General features: G+C 42.2%; 1 protein-coding gene and 1 pseudogene across 1 annotated transcript; both read right to left on the bottom strand.

Moving 5' to 3' along the window:
• LOC129394384 (ubiquitin carboxyl-terminal hydrolase 6-like) overlaps positions 1 to 12,377 on the bottom strand; it is a 22,162-nt pseudogene extending 9,785 nt beyond the window's left edge.
• Positions 2,925 to 6,578, bottom strand: LOC129394381 (protein FAM106C). Its single transcript, XM_055101226.3, has one exon. It carries the CDS (start codon positions 5,833 to 5,835, stop codon positions 5,326 to 5,328), a length of 510 nt encoding a protein of 169 aa, XP_054957201.1. The 5' UTR covers positions 5,836 to 6,578; the 3' UTR covers positions 2,925 to 5,325.

Raw genomic sequence — 12,377 nt, 5'->3', positions numbered from 1 at the left:
TTGTGTCCCAAAGCAGAGCCCGGACCACAAGGCCCATACTGACTGCCTCTCTGTGGCAAACGTCACATATGTCCATCACCCACCCTATTTATTGCTCCTCACCCTTCCAGAGGTGAACTTCCTCCATGAATTTCCCTTCCTGAAACTCACGATGGGAACCTTAGGCTGCCTGGAATACAAATTGGCACAGCTCAAGACATGCAGCTTAGCATGGGTTTTCAGGCGAGACTTTTTCCCTATGTGAGAGTCACGAGGCTGTCAAATGCTGTTATAAACAAGCAAGGTTGGGTTTGATCATGCAGTTAAGGTTCTAGCACTGCATAATTATCCAGGCTAAAGAGCTCATTTAAAAAGGGGAACTTAGAGGAAAATTCTTTTTTTAGAAAAGGAAATCTGGCTTGGACTTGGGTTATAGACTTCTTTTTTGAGTACAAATTCTGTAGTAACAAGATATTAACTGTCATCATCTTTTGAAATGGTCACTCAAGGAAAAAACTGATGTGCTTCAAAAGGAAACATGCTGTATCATAGTTGTTGGAATGAGTAGAAAAAGGGGTGTATCATATACGATAGTGTTTCCTTTCTCATAGCCAGTTAAATATTATCTCTACCAGGAATACTTTATGGCCAACCACAAATTAGAGTAAGCTAGTAAAGAATGTTGAATTTTATTGACTATATTTTCTGTGGAACACAGGCTACAGTGCTAGATGAAGACAGGGAGGAAAGAAGGCTGATAAAAAACATATTTGTGGACTGTACTGACAATAATTTCTATTTATCAGTAAAATTTCCCAAAGTGATAAAGATTCCCTTTACCTCTTGGGATCTATGCTTAGATCCTCTACTATTGTTTAAACAGTCTATGAATTACTTATAGGCACCCTCTTCTTTTTCAGAGTTGCTTTAAAGCTCATCTTAACACAAAACACAGGAAATGAAGTAATAGTCTTCATATAAGACTATTAAAAAAAAAAGAGAAAGGCCTAAGAATTTGTCTAGTTTAATTTTCTTTTTTTCTTTTTTTTTTTTTTTTTTGAGACAGGGTCTTGCTTTGTTACCCAGGCTGGAGTGCAGTGGCGAGATCACAGCTCACTGCAGCCTTGATCTCTTGGGCTCAAGCAATCCTCCAACCTCAGCCTCCCAAGCAGCTGGGACTATAGGTGCACAACACCACACCTGGCTAATTTGTGCATTTTTTGTAAAGACAGGGTGACATCATATTGCCCAGGCTGGCATCTAGTTTAATTTTCTACTGAGGAATCTGAGGTCCAAACAGGAGAGAAATGTAAAGGATAAGAGTGAGTGTCCCTGTATTTTTTTCTGATTACTAGGTATAATATTCATGTGGAAATTTTGGAAAGCAGAGAAAAATGTAAAAAGGCAGGGAATCCTTTTATATTCTTAATACAAAGGCAACCACTGTCAAAATTTTGGCAGATTTTCTTCTGTCCTTTTTCCTAAATAGTATTTTTTTCAATATTGAAGGTATTCTTTCCAGTATATGCAACTTTATGTCTTGTTTTTAAAAAAATGTTCACATATCATAAGCATGTTCCCATAAATGTTAGCAAAAACTCCTGGTAATCATTTTCAACAACTGCATTATAGTTTATCCAATGAATACCCCATGCTTTATTTAACCATTCCTCTAATGTGAGACAAATATAAGTTGTTAATAACTTTTTACTCTCCTAAAAAATGCTATGATGATATTTGCCTGCAAATTATGGAGTAATTACAGAGTATTCTCCCCTCAGATAAATTCCTAAAAGGGAAATCACTGGAATAAAAAATATAAAGCATATGGACAATAATCCAAATTTAAAAAGATGTATATAAATAGAGTGTAAATAAAATAGTGTTGATGTACTGAAATATGAACTGTATAAAAAGTATTGGTAATTGTATATGGGGTGTACCTGTTTATCTGTAACTGTTATCCAAACAAATTAAATACTGTGGATGCCTCTATGTGCTGTTTTTCCTCATACAAGTAAACAAAGAATGTCAGATTCTTCAGCCTCCCTCTCTGTGATCCTGTTTTAATTCTCCTACTTGAATAATTTCTTTCTGACTTACAGAGGGGATGCTTCATCTCTGAGGTTGGAAACTCTGTAGAGCAGGATTCCCCAACTCCTGGGCTACAGACCAGTACCGTCCATGGCCTGTTAGGAACCGGGCTGCACAGCAGCAGGTGAGCGGTGAGCTGTATTTATAGCCGCTCCCCCTTGCTCCCATTACCACCTGAGCTCTGCCTCCTGTTAGATCAGCAGCGGCATGCCATTCTCGCAGGAGAATGAACCCTGTTGTGAACTGCGCATGCTAGCAATCTAGGTTGTGCCCTCCTTATGAGAATCTAATGCCTGATGATCTGAGGTGGAACAGTTTGATCCTGAAACCATTCCCCCCAGCCCCCCAGTCCGTGGAAAATTGTCTTCCACAACACCAGTCCCTGGTGCCAAAAAGGTTGGCAACCACTGATGTAGAACAAGATCCCTACAGTGGGTACTACCCTACAGAGGTACTACTACAGGGGGGAGAACAAGATCCCTCCAGTGATCAGGTGACTTTAAACATGGCTCACATCCCTTTTAGAAAGTTATGGCAGGGAAGCAAGTAGAGAGCAGGTGGTAAACTGAGGATTGGTGCCTACATCGGTACCTACACTGGGTCCTACAGTCACTTTTGTGCAGATCAGGAGATGAGGTGAAGAGAAGGGAAGCTTCTCATTTGCATAATGCCTTGAAATGACCCGAGGTTTCTAGGGGGCACCGAGAAACCACAGATGTCCCTTGTTGTCTGTCTGGGAGATCCAAGGGGACAGGTGGCAGTGTTGAGAAGAGATGAAGGTGACAGCTGTAGGTCCTTCACCCTCAGCTTCTATTTGTCCACCTATAAAATTAAAATACCAAACACTCAGGCTTGTAAGAATTAAATGAAGGACACAAATGCCTGGCACAGTTGCTTGGTAAGTGCTCAATCCAATGATACTCAATCCTATTTTACAAAAAGGGTTTTTTTTGTTTGTTTTGTTGTTTGTTTTTTTACCTCCTTGCTATACTGATGCTAAAAGAGTTTAATAGTCCTCTGGTCACATTTTCCAAAAGCAAGAATACACATTAAAAATGTATAAAATGGGCCAGGCCCAGTGGCTTATTCCTGTAATCCCAGCACTTTGGAAGGCCAAGGCAGGCAGATCACCTAAGGTTGAGAGTTCCAGACCAGCCTGACCAACATGGAGAAACCCCGTCTCTACTAAAAATACAAAATAGCCAGGTGTGGTGGTGCATGCCTGTAAACCCAGCTACTTGGGAGGCTGAGGCAGGAGAATTGCTTGAACCCGGGAGGCAGAGGTTGCACTGAGCCGAGATCACACCATTGCACTGCAGCCTGGGCAACAAGAGCGAAACTCTGTCTCAAAAAAAAAAAAAAAAAAAAAAGTATAAAATGAAACATGTTGAATCAGCAGCAGTGGCAGCTTGTTTAAGGAAAGGAACAAACAAAATTAATACAGAAAGTCAAAAAATGAAGCACAACTCTTTTAAGTGCCAGTCTGTTTTTAGGTTTCTTTTTCTTTTTTTTTTTTTTTTAATAGAGACAGGGTCTCTGTTGCCCAGGCCGGAATGCAGTGAGGTAATCACAGCTCACTGCAGCCTCGACCTCCCAGGCTCAAGCAATCCTCCCACCTCAGCCTCCCCAGTAGCTGGGACCACAGATGTGCACCATCACACCCAGCTAATTTTTGTATTTTTTGTAGAGATGGGGTTTCACCATGTTGCCCAGGCTGGTCTTGAACTCCTCAGCTCAAGCTATCTGCCCACCTCAGCTTCCTAAAGTGCAGTGATTACAAGTGTGAGCTGCCATGGCTGGCTAAGGCTGTCTTTTAAAAAGCTAAAAATGTGTTGGTTCAAGACCAGTCTGAACAATATGGCGAGACCTCATTTCTACTAAAAAGAAAAAAAAAAAAAAAATCAGCTGGGTGTGGTGGCCCATGCTTGTAGTCACCCCAGCTACTCGAAAGGCTGAAGTGGGAGGATCGCTTGAAACCAGAAGGTTGAGGTTGCAGTGAGCCTTGATTGTGCCACTGCACTCCGGCCTGGGTGACAGTGAGATCTTGTCTCAAAAAGCCTCGGAAGGAGTGGCCTAGGGAGATGAGCAAGCATTTTGTTTGTAGTTTCTGAATGGCCCTGTGCATTGAGAGAGGTCTTCGGCCTCCCAGCCTCTCTGGCTGAAGGTGGCGATTCTGCATGGAGTCTCTCCACCACTTGGTGGCATTGCTCACAGTGACTTCTTACTTCTAAACACCATTGAATTGGAGCAAGTAGATGATTTGCCACATTTTTCCCAGCTAGTTTGGAGGCTGAATATAGAATTTTACTGGGGCACACCAGAATGTGTACGTTGGGGAGCAGCGATCCCCGTTTTCCTTGATAATGTGCCGACAGCTTCCTTAGTATTGAAATCACAAAGTCAGAAATGCACACACCTCTATGATGAGAGATCCATACAGGAGAGAGCAACAAAAAGAGGCCTTTTAAGTTTGCCAGACTTCCTGACCAGTGGGAAGCAAGAGAGTAGATAAGTGTGCAACAGGCACAAACCCAGGCCTATAAGAACCTAGTTGGGAACAGAATGTAAGAGAATGGGGAGCGATGGGGACTCTAGTGTGTTCTGGGCACGTGCCCATCTAAAGTCTCCATGTGACTGTTGCCCTGCAGGAATGTGGGCCCCAGTGTTCACCAAACCTTTTTGTTTGTTTGTTTTTTTCCCATGAAGAGAAGCCAGAAACCCAGATATTGATACAAAGTATCCAGTTTAGAAGTGTTGGTAGTTTTTTTAATTTTGAACATTGTGCTGCCCAAAGAAGGTATCTGCAAGCCAGGTACAAACCAGCAGTTCATGCCCTCTGGTGAGCAGAAATGTCGGAGGTCGAATTCTAGTTCTGCTGTTGCAACAGCTGTAAACGAAAGTCTTCAGATTTCCAATGCCCAATGGAAATGCCACTTTATCTCCAAAGGTTATTAAAAGGAATAGTTCATGTATGTAAGTAGGCACAGAGCTTGCCACCTATTAGGTACTCAAAAGCATTCTTCCTTCACTTAAGGAAACAATACAGGCATAATGCAACAATAATGTTACGATCAAGTTCATTATCAGGAGGCATACATCCAAACAATAGGGGAGTGAGCACCTACCACGTACAGAGCTCTCTGCTAGGTTCTCTGGGGGCAGCAGTTCCCAACCTGGCAATTCATCGGCATCGTCGGAATCAGCCAGCAGCTTGTTGGATATGCTGAGTCCAGAGTCCCGCCCATATTACACCTAACGTTCTGTGCCTATTACACCCAGATTTATGAGATCCTCCTCTCCCATGCAGTCAAAGAATCTGCATTCTAATAAGTTCCTCAGAGGAAGCTCTTTTGCAGCCAGTTTGCACTGGTCTGTGGGTTGGTCATTTATGGAAACCACTGCTCCAGGGAATGAATCATGATTTCCAGTCTCATTAGGGAAAGATGATATGCATATGCACACATGTAAAGAGGAGTGACAGTAATTAGCCAAAAGCTCTGTGGACATAATTGCCTCTGATGAAGTGCTGACTGATGACATCAGACAGTAGGCTACTGACAGTGTACCCCGGGGAAAGCTAAATGCAAAAGAGAAGCGAACTGCCTCATGAAGTGAGATCAGGATTACAGGGTCAGAAGTGTGGAGAGGGTGATTCAGATGGACAAAGGAGCAGAGGCAGGATTCAAGTGATGTGTTTTGGAGGCAGTGCAGCCTGTTTGTGCTGAGTGGAAGGTGCACGAGGAACATAGTAGACGGTAACATGAAGGCAGGAGCTGTGAAGGCCTTTGAAGGTCAGGCCAGTTGTAATAAAACTATTTCACATTGTCAGGTATCTTGCGATGGTTGCCAAACATTTTTGTATGGTTTGCATAAATACATATCTATTTTATTTATGTATTTATTTACGTATTTATTTTATGTATTTATTTATTTTTTGAGACGGAGGTTCGCTCTTGTTGCCCAGGCTGGAGTGCAATGGAGCAATCCCAGCTCACTACAACCTCCGCCTCTCAGGTTCAAGCAATTCTCCTGCCTCAGCCTCCTGAGTAGCTGGGATTACAGGCATGAGCCACCACGCCTAGCTAATTCTGTATTTTTAGTGGAGATGGGGTTTCTCCATGTTGGTCAGGCTGGTCTTGAACTCCCAGCCTCAGGTGATCCACCCATCTCGGCCTCCCAAAGTGCTGGGATTACAGGCGTGAGTCACTGCACCCAGCCTATTTTAGTTTTCTTTGACACGGAGTTTCACTCTTGTCGCCCAGGCTGCAGTGAAGTAGCACTATCTCGGCTCACTGAAACCTCCACCTCCTGGATTCAAGTGATTCTCCTGCCTCAGCCTGCCAAGTAGTTGGGATTACAGGGTCCCTTGAAGCCCAGGACAAATGGCCCTGCTGTGGCCTTGCCCCAACGCACCCCCCCACTTCCTCTGGGTCAGCCCCAACTCGTAGTCCAGTCCTCCCAGTTCCTCTGCTTCTCTGAGTATAACTTGAGCTGACGTGTGGTGCATTCCACCTACCTGACTTACATCAAGCTGTCAATGGCAATCAAGCGTAATGAGAGCATGGCCAAAGGTCTGCAGAGGGCTCTGCTGCAGCAGCAGCCAGAGGATGACAGCAAGTGCTTCCCCCGGCCCCAGGACCTGATCCGGCTTTATGACATCATCTTACAGCTGACCCTTGAGGACCAGGAAGGCAAGGGCCTGTCGTTTTCCTTTGCCTGTGTCAGACACAAAATGACTTAACTTTGTATCATGGAAGGGCTGTGACAAGCAGGACCTGTTAGTAGCCGGGAAAAGACAAAGGTCTTACACCAGTTCCACAGGCTGTGAGCCCCTACCTCTCAGACATGCTGATCTGCAGAGAATAGTGACCCCAGATCATCACTGAGCACTTCACCTGTGTAAGATGCTCCCAGGTGCCATAGAGCATCTGAGACCTGAATCCATGCCATCTCGGCCCCCAGGGAGTTTGTCAGTCAGTAGGACTGTGAGACACACACAGTCAAGGCATCTGAGTAGATGCTAAGCAAAATAAAAGCTCAGCGCTGGAACAGATCCCTTCCAGCTAAGATGGGCCAAGAAGTCTCTGAAGGCGGGTGAGCTATGAGTTGAGTTGTAAAGGGCAAATCTGTTTCCAAGATGAGAGGGGAATGGAGGTGACAGCAGGTGTGGCTGCTGCCAGGTCACTTCACAGGCTTTTCCCCATTGTATTGACCTCGGGCTTTTTTTTTCTCACCATTGTCTGCTCTTACAAGGTCTTCTGTGAAAAATTCAACCTAAGATCTACTCTTCATGAATTTTCTTGTTGCATCTGTTGTACAGAATCTGGTGGAATTGCTCCAGCTTCCTGGTTTAGAGGAAGACAAAGCCTTCCAGAAAGAGATGGGCCTCAAGATTCTGGTGTTCAAAGCTTACAGGTAACGTCCCATGGGATGGGCAGAGTTTTCCTCTGCCTCCCAGGTTCTGTAAGCATTGGGAGCATGACCCAGCCCACAGCAGATGGGATCATTGGCCTTGAGTGTATGGTTACCTTGCCTGTGATCAGAGGAAGGTCAGCCCAGCACGTTCAAGGGGAGTTTCTAAAGGCTGTGGTCAGTAGTGGCCAGTGATGATGACTGCCCTTTGGCCAGGTTGGAGGAGTGGAGCACACACGTTAAACTTGGCTTCCTCGCTGGGTGTGGTAGCTCACGCTTGTAATCCCAGCACTTTGGGAGGCAAAGGCAGGATTAAAAACTTAAATCTAAAATGAAAACATATTAAAACCTTGGACGATAACCTAGGAAATACCATTGCGGACATAGGACCTGGAAATGATCTTCATGACAAAGATGCCAAAAGTAGTTGCAAGAAAAACAAAAATTGGCAAATGGGACCTAATTAAACTAAAGAGCTTCTTTACGGCAAAAGAAACTATCAACAGAGTAAACAGCTCACAGAAAGGGAGAAAATATTTGCAACCTAGCCATCTGACAAAGGTCTAATATCCAGCATCTGCAAGGAACTTAAATTTACAAGAAAAAAAACAAACAACCCCATCAAAAGTGGGCAAAGGACATGAACAGATACTTTTCAAAAGAAGACATAACGTGGCCAACAAGGCTATGAAAAAAATGCTCAAACTCACTAATCATTAGAGAAATGCAAATCAAAACCACAGTGAGACGCCATCTCACACCAGTCAGAATGACTATTATTAAAAGGTCAAAAACTAACAGAAGCTGGCAAGGTTGTGGAGAAAAGGGGACGTTTATGCACTTCTGGTGGGAATTTAAACTTGTTTAGTCATTGCGGAAAGCAGTTTGGCGATTTCTCAAAGAACTTAGAATTGCCATTTGACCCAGCAGTCCCATTGCTTTCCCCATCGCTTTTCTTAAGTGGAGTTGTTGAAGGTTGGATGGTTGTGGGTGTGCTGCATTATTTCTTAGCTCTCTATTCTGTTCCATTGGTATATGTGTCTGCTGTTGTAACAGTACCATGCTATTTCTGTTACTGCAGGTTTGTAGTATAGTTTGAAGTCAGCTACCAAACTACCAATGACATTCTTCACAGAATTAGGATAAACTATTTTAAAATTTATATCGAACCCCAAAACAGCTGGAATAGCTAAGGCAATTCTAGCTTACTTTTATAAGAATATAGTGTATAATACATAGAATATACAGCATATATATTAATCAACTTTGTTATGGGTAAGGTTTCTGGTCAACAGTAGTTAATCAGGTCAGTCAGCAGTTACATTACAGGGAAGTCAAAATTTAGGCAAATTTTCGGCTGTGTGGGGTTCAGCCCCTCTAACTTCCACATTGTTCAAAGGTCAAGAGTACTGAAAGGGGAAAAAAAACTAAAATGAGCCATGTGTGATTCAACTGGAATTAGAATCACCAGGAAGAACTCATGGTTTTCAGTATATTCTAATGTAGAAATATCGATGAATATAAGCATGTATGTTTGTATATTTATCCATCTAGCTGTATTTTTCTGCTCTGTTCACTGAGGAAGCCTATGAGCAATGACAACTCCAATAGCCATACGTATCTACCACAATTACTGCCCAGATATTGGTTTCTAATTACCATCCCCTAAAGAAAGTCAGGGCTTCTGGAAAAAAATGAAAATGGCTGATTCAAGGGCTGGGGCAGAGAAAATACAAAGTATGGTTGAAACAGCTTATGCCTGAAAGTAAGGAAGTATTCAAAGAACAATAAGGACAGTTCAAAAAGACATGAACTCAGCTTGAAATGGCTACCACTGGTCAAAGCGGAGGGAACCTGAACAGCAAAACAATAAATTTTCCCTTCTCCCCTATTTGTTGGTTGGTTTTGTTTTGTTTTACTTATCCACGTAGAAGGAATGAAAGATGAAGACAATCATGATTTGGCAACCACCATAATAATAATTGACCCAACAAAAATAATCAATGAAATGCTAAATCTAGTGGGTGAGATGTTGAGAGTAACCAGATATTTACAGAGCCTCAAACTATGTTCACATAAGACATTGGTGAAAAACAAAGGGTAGATAGTCACTTTATCACGGACAGACCTGGCAGATTCTCAACCAAAGTCAACATTGGCCAGTAATGGAGCCAAGTAACAGCATATGCCTCCAGATATGCTGCATTGGGAAGAACTCAGCCTCACTTGTGTGACCTTCCTGCCTGAATGGTATAACCTGAACTGAATCATGAAGAAACATCCTATGAACCCAAACTGAGAGAAAATCCACAAAAAACTGACCCATACTCTTCAAACACATAAATGCCATGAAAATCAAGGAAAGACTCAGCAATCATCCTGGACTAAAAGAGACTAAAAAGACAGAATAATTTGACACAGATCGACCTCCTCCAAAGGTCAGCAACCTCAAACATCAAAGGTAGATAGGCCCACAGAGATGAGAAAGAATCAACGTAAAAATGCTGAAACCTCTCAACATCATGGATTATGAAAGTCAACATCATGGATTGTAAAATCACCCATCTTAAATTATTTGGCTATAAAAAATATTATTGAGACAACTGAAAAAAGTAAAATAAGGTTTATGGATGAGATATTAACAGTAAAACATTTTTAATTTCCTGATTTTGATAGTTATACTATAATTATGCAAGATAATGCCTTGTTTTTAGGAGACACACATAAAATTATTTAGAAGTAAAGAGGCATCATACCTGCAACTTATAAACCATTCAGAAAAAGTCTATATTATGCACCCACATTTATATTTACCTAGAAAGAGAAGAGGAAAAGGGGGAGAAAGGATAAAGCAAATACAGTAAAATGTTCACATTTGGGGAATAGTATCCAAGAATGTTTTGTAGTTTTCTTACTATTTTTCTATAAGTCTAAAATTGTCAAAATAAAACATTTCTAAAAAGAAAAAAATTGTTAAAAAATTGTCAAATTATAACCTATTAAATGAAATAAACCACAAGTAAATATCAAATCAAGTAAATGAATAAATTGAGTTTGATGAAGAACAGAGATATCTACATAGTCTCAAATTACCTCCCCACAAAATATTAATACTAATTAATTACAAGGTGAAAAAGTAACATTACAGAGGAGAAAGCTAGCAGACACCATTGTTTGTGATCAATGCCAACATCACCAGTAAAAGGGCAAATCAAAATTATAGGTCACTCATGTTCTATGGGGCTAACAGAGCTCTAATTTCTTCCCGGGATGGAGTGCCTGAGGGGTGGGGCAGGCTGCCACCTAGGCCTTTCAAGCTTCTCAGCCAGTTCAGCCTGTGGGCCTTTGGACAGCCCAAACTGAATGGGAACTGAAGGGATCCCCAACACAGCACAGCTGGTCTACCAAAAAGTAGCCAGAATCATTCTTTAAGCAGGTCCCTTATCCCATTTCTCCTGACTGGAGGAGACCTCCCAACTGGGGTCTCCAGCCACCTCCTACAGGCACTTTCGAGCCAGCAATAGGTCAGTACCCTGCTGGGCTGGAGCTTCCAGAGGAAGTGGCAGGCAGCCATCTTTGCTGTTTCACAGACTTCACTGATGATACCTCCAGCTATGGGAAAAACCGAGGCAACTAGGGTATAGTGCGAACCCCCAGCAAACTGCAGCAGCCCTGCAGAAGAGTGGCCAGACTGTTAAAAGAAAAACAAGCAGGAAACAACAACAATAACAATTTAAAAAGCCACAAAAACCCCATCCTCAAGGTCAAAGTTTAAGATAGACCCACAGAGATGAGAAATAACCCCAAAATCCTGAGGACTCAAAAAGCCAGAGTATCCCTGCAACACCTCTCCAGCAAGGGCTCAGAACTGGGTTGAGCCTGAGATGGCTGAAATGACAGAGTAGGCTTCAGAATGTGAATAACAGTGAACTTCAATGACCTAAAGGAGCATCTTGTAACCCAATGCAAAGAAACTAAGAATCATGACAAAACAATACAGGAGCGGACAGCCAAAATAGCCGGTCTAGAGAAAAACATAACTCACCTGTTAGAGCTGAAAAACACCCTACAAGAACTTCACAATGAAATCACAATTATTAACAGCAGAATAGGCCAAGAAAAGAATCTCAGAGCTTGAAGACAATCTTTCTGAAATAAGACAGGCAGACAAGAATAGAGATAAAAGAATGAAAAGGAACGAACGATACCATCAAAAAATATGGGATTACATAAAGAGAACGAATCTATGATGGATTGGGGTACCTGAAAAAGACAAGGAGAATGGAACCAAGTTGGAAAACATACTTCAGCATAGGATTCAAGAGAACTAACTTCCCCAAGTTAGTTCTAGCAAGACAGGCCAACACTCAAATTCAAGAAATCCAGAGAACTCCAGTGAGATACTCCACGAGGAGATCATCCCCGAGACACATGATCATCAGATTCTCCAAACTCTAAATGAAAGAAAAAATGTTAAGGGCAGTCAGACAGAAAGGCCAGGTCACCTCCAAAGGGAACCCCATCAGATGAACAGCCGACCTCTCACTGGAAACCCTACAAGTCAGAAGATACTGGGAACCAATATTCAACATTCTTAAAGAAAAGAATTTCCAACCCAGAATTTCACATCTGGCCAAACCAAGCTTCATAAGCAAAGGATAAATAAGATGCTTTTCAGACAAGCAAATGCTGAGGGAACTTGTTACTACCAGACCTGTCTTGCAAGAGCTCCTGAAGGAAGCAGTAAATATGAAAAGGAAAAACCATTACCAGGCACCAGAAAAACACACTAAAGTACAAAGAACAGTGACACTGTGAAGCAACCACATGAACAAGTTAGCAAAATAACCAGCTAGCATCATGATGATGAGATCAAATCCACATATAATACT

This window comes from Pan paniscus, chromosome 19 (assembly GCF_029289425.2).
Source record: "Pan paniscus chromosome 19, NHGRI_mPanPan1-v2.0_pri, whole genome shotgun sequence".
NCBI classification, from domain to species: Eukaryota; Metazoa; Chordata; class Mammalia; order Primates; family Hominidae; genus Pan; species Pan paniscus.
The sequence above is the reverse complement of the archived record's forward strand: the minus strand, read 5'-3'. Positions and strand labels throughout refer to the sequence as shown.

What these genes read in the sequence shown, in the direction of transcription:
- LOC129394381 (XM_055101226.3), bottom strand. Translation starts at nt 5,835, where the DNA reads ATGTTACCGTCTACTATGTTCCTCGTGCACCTTCCACTCAGCACAAAC.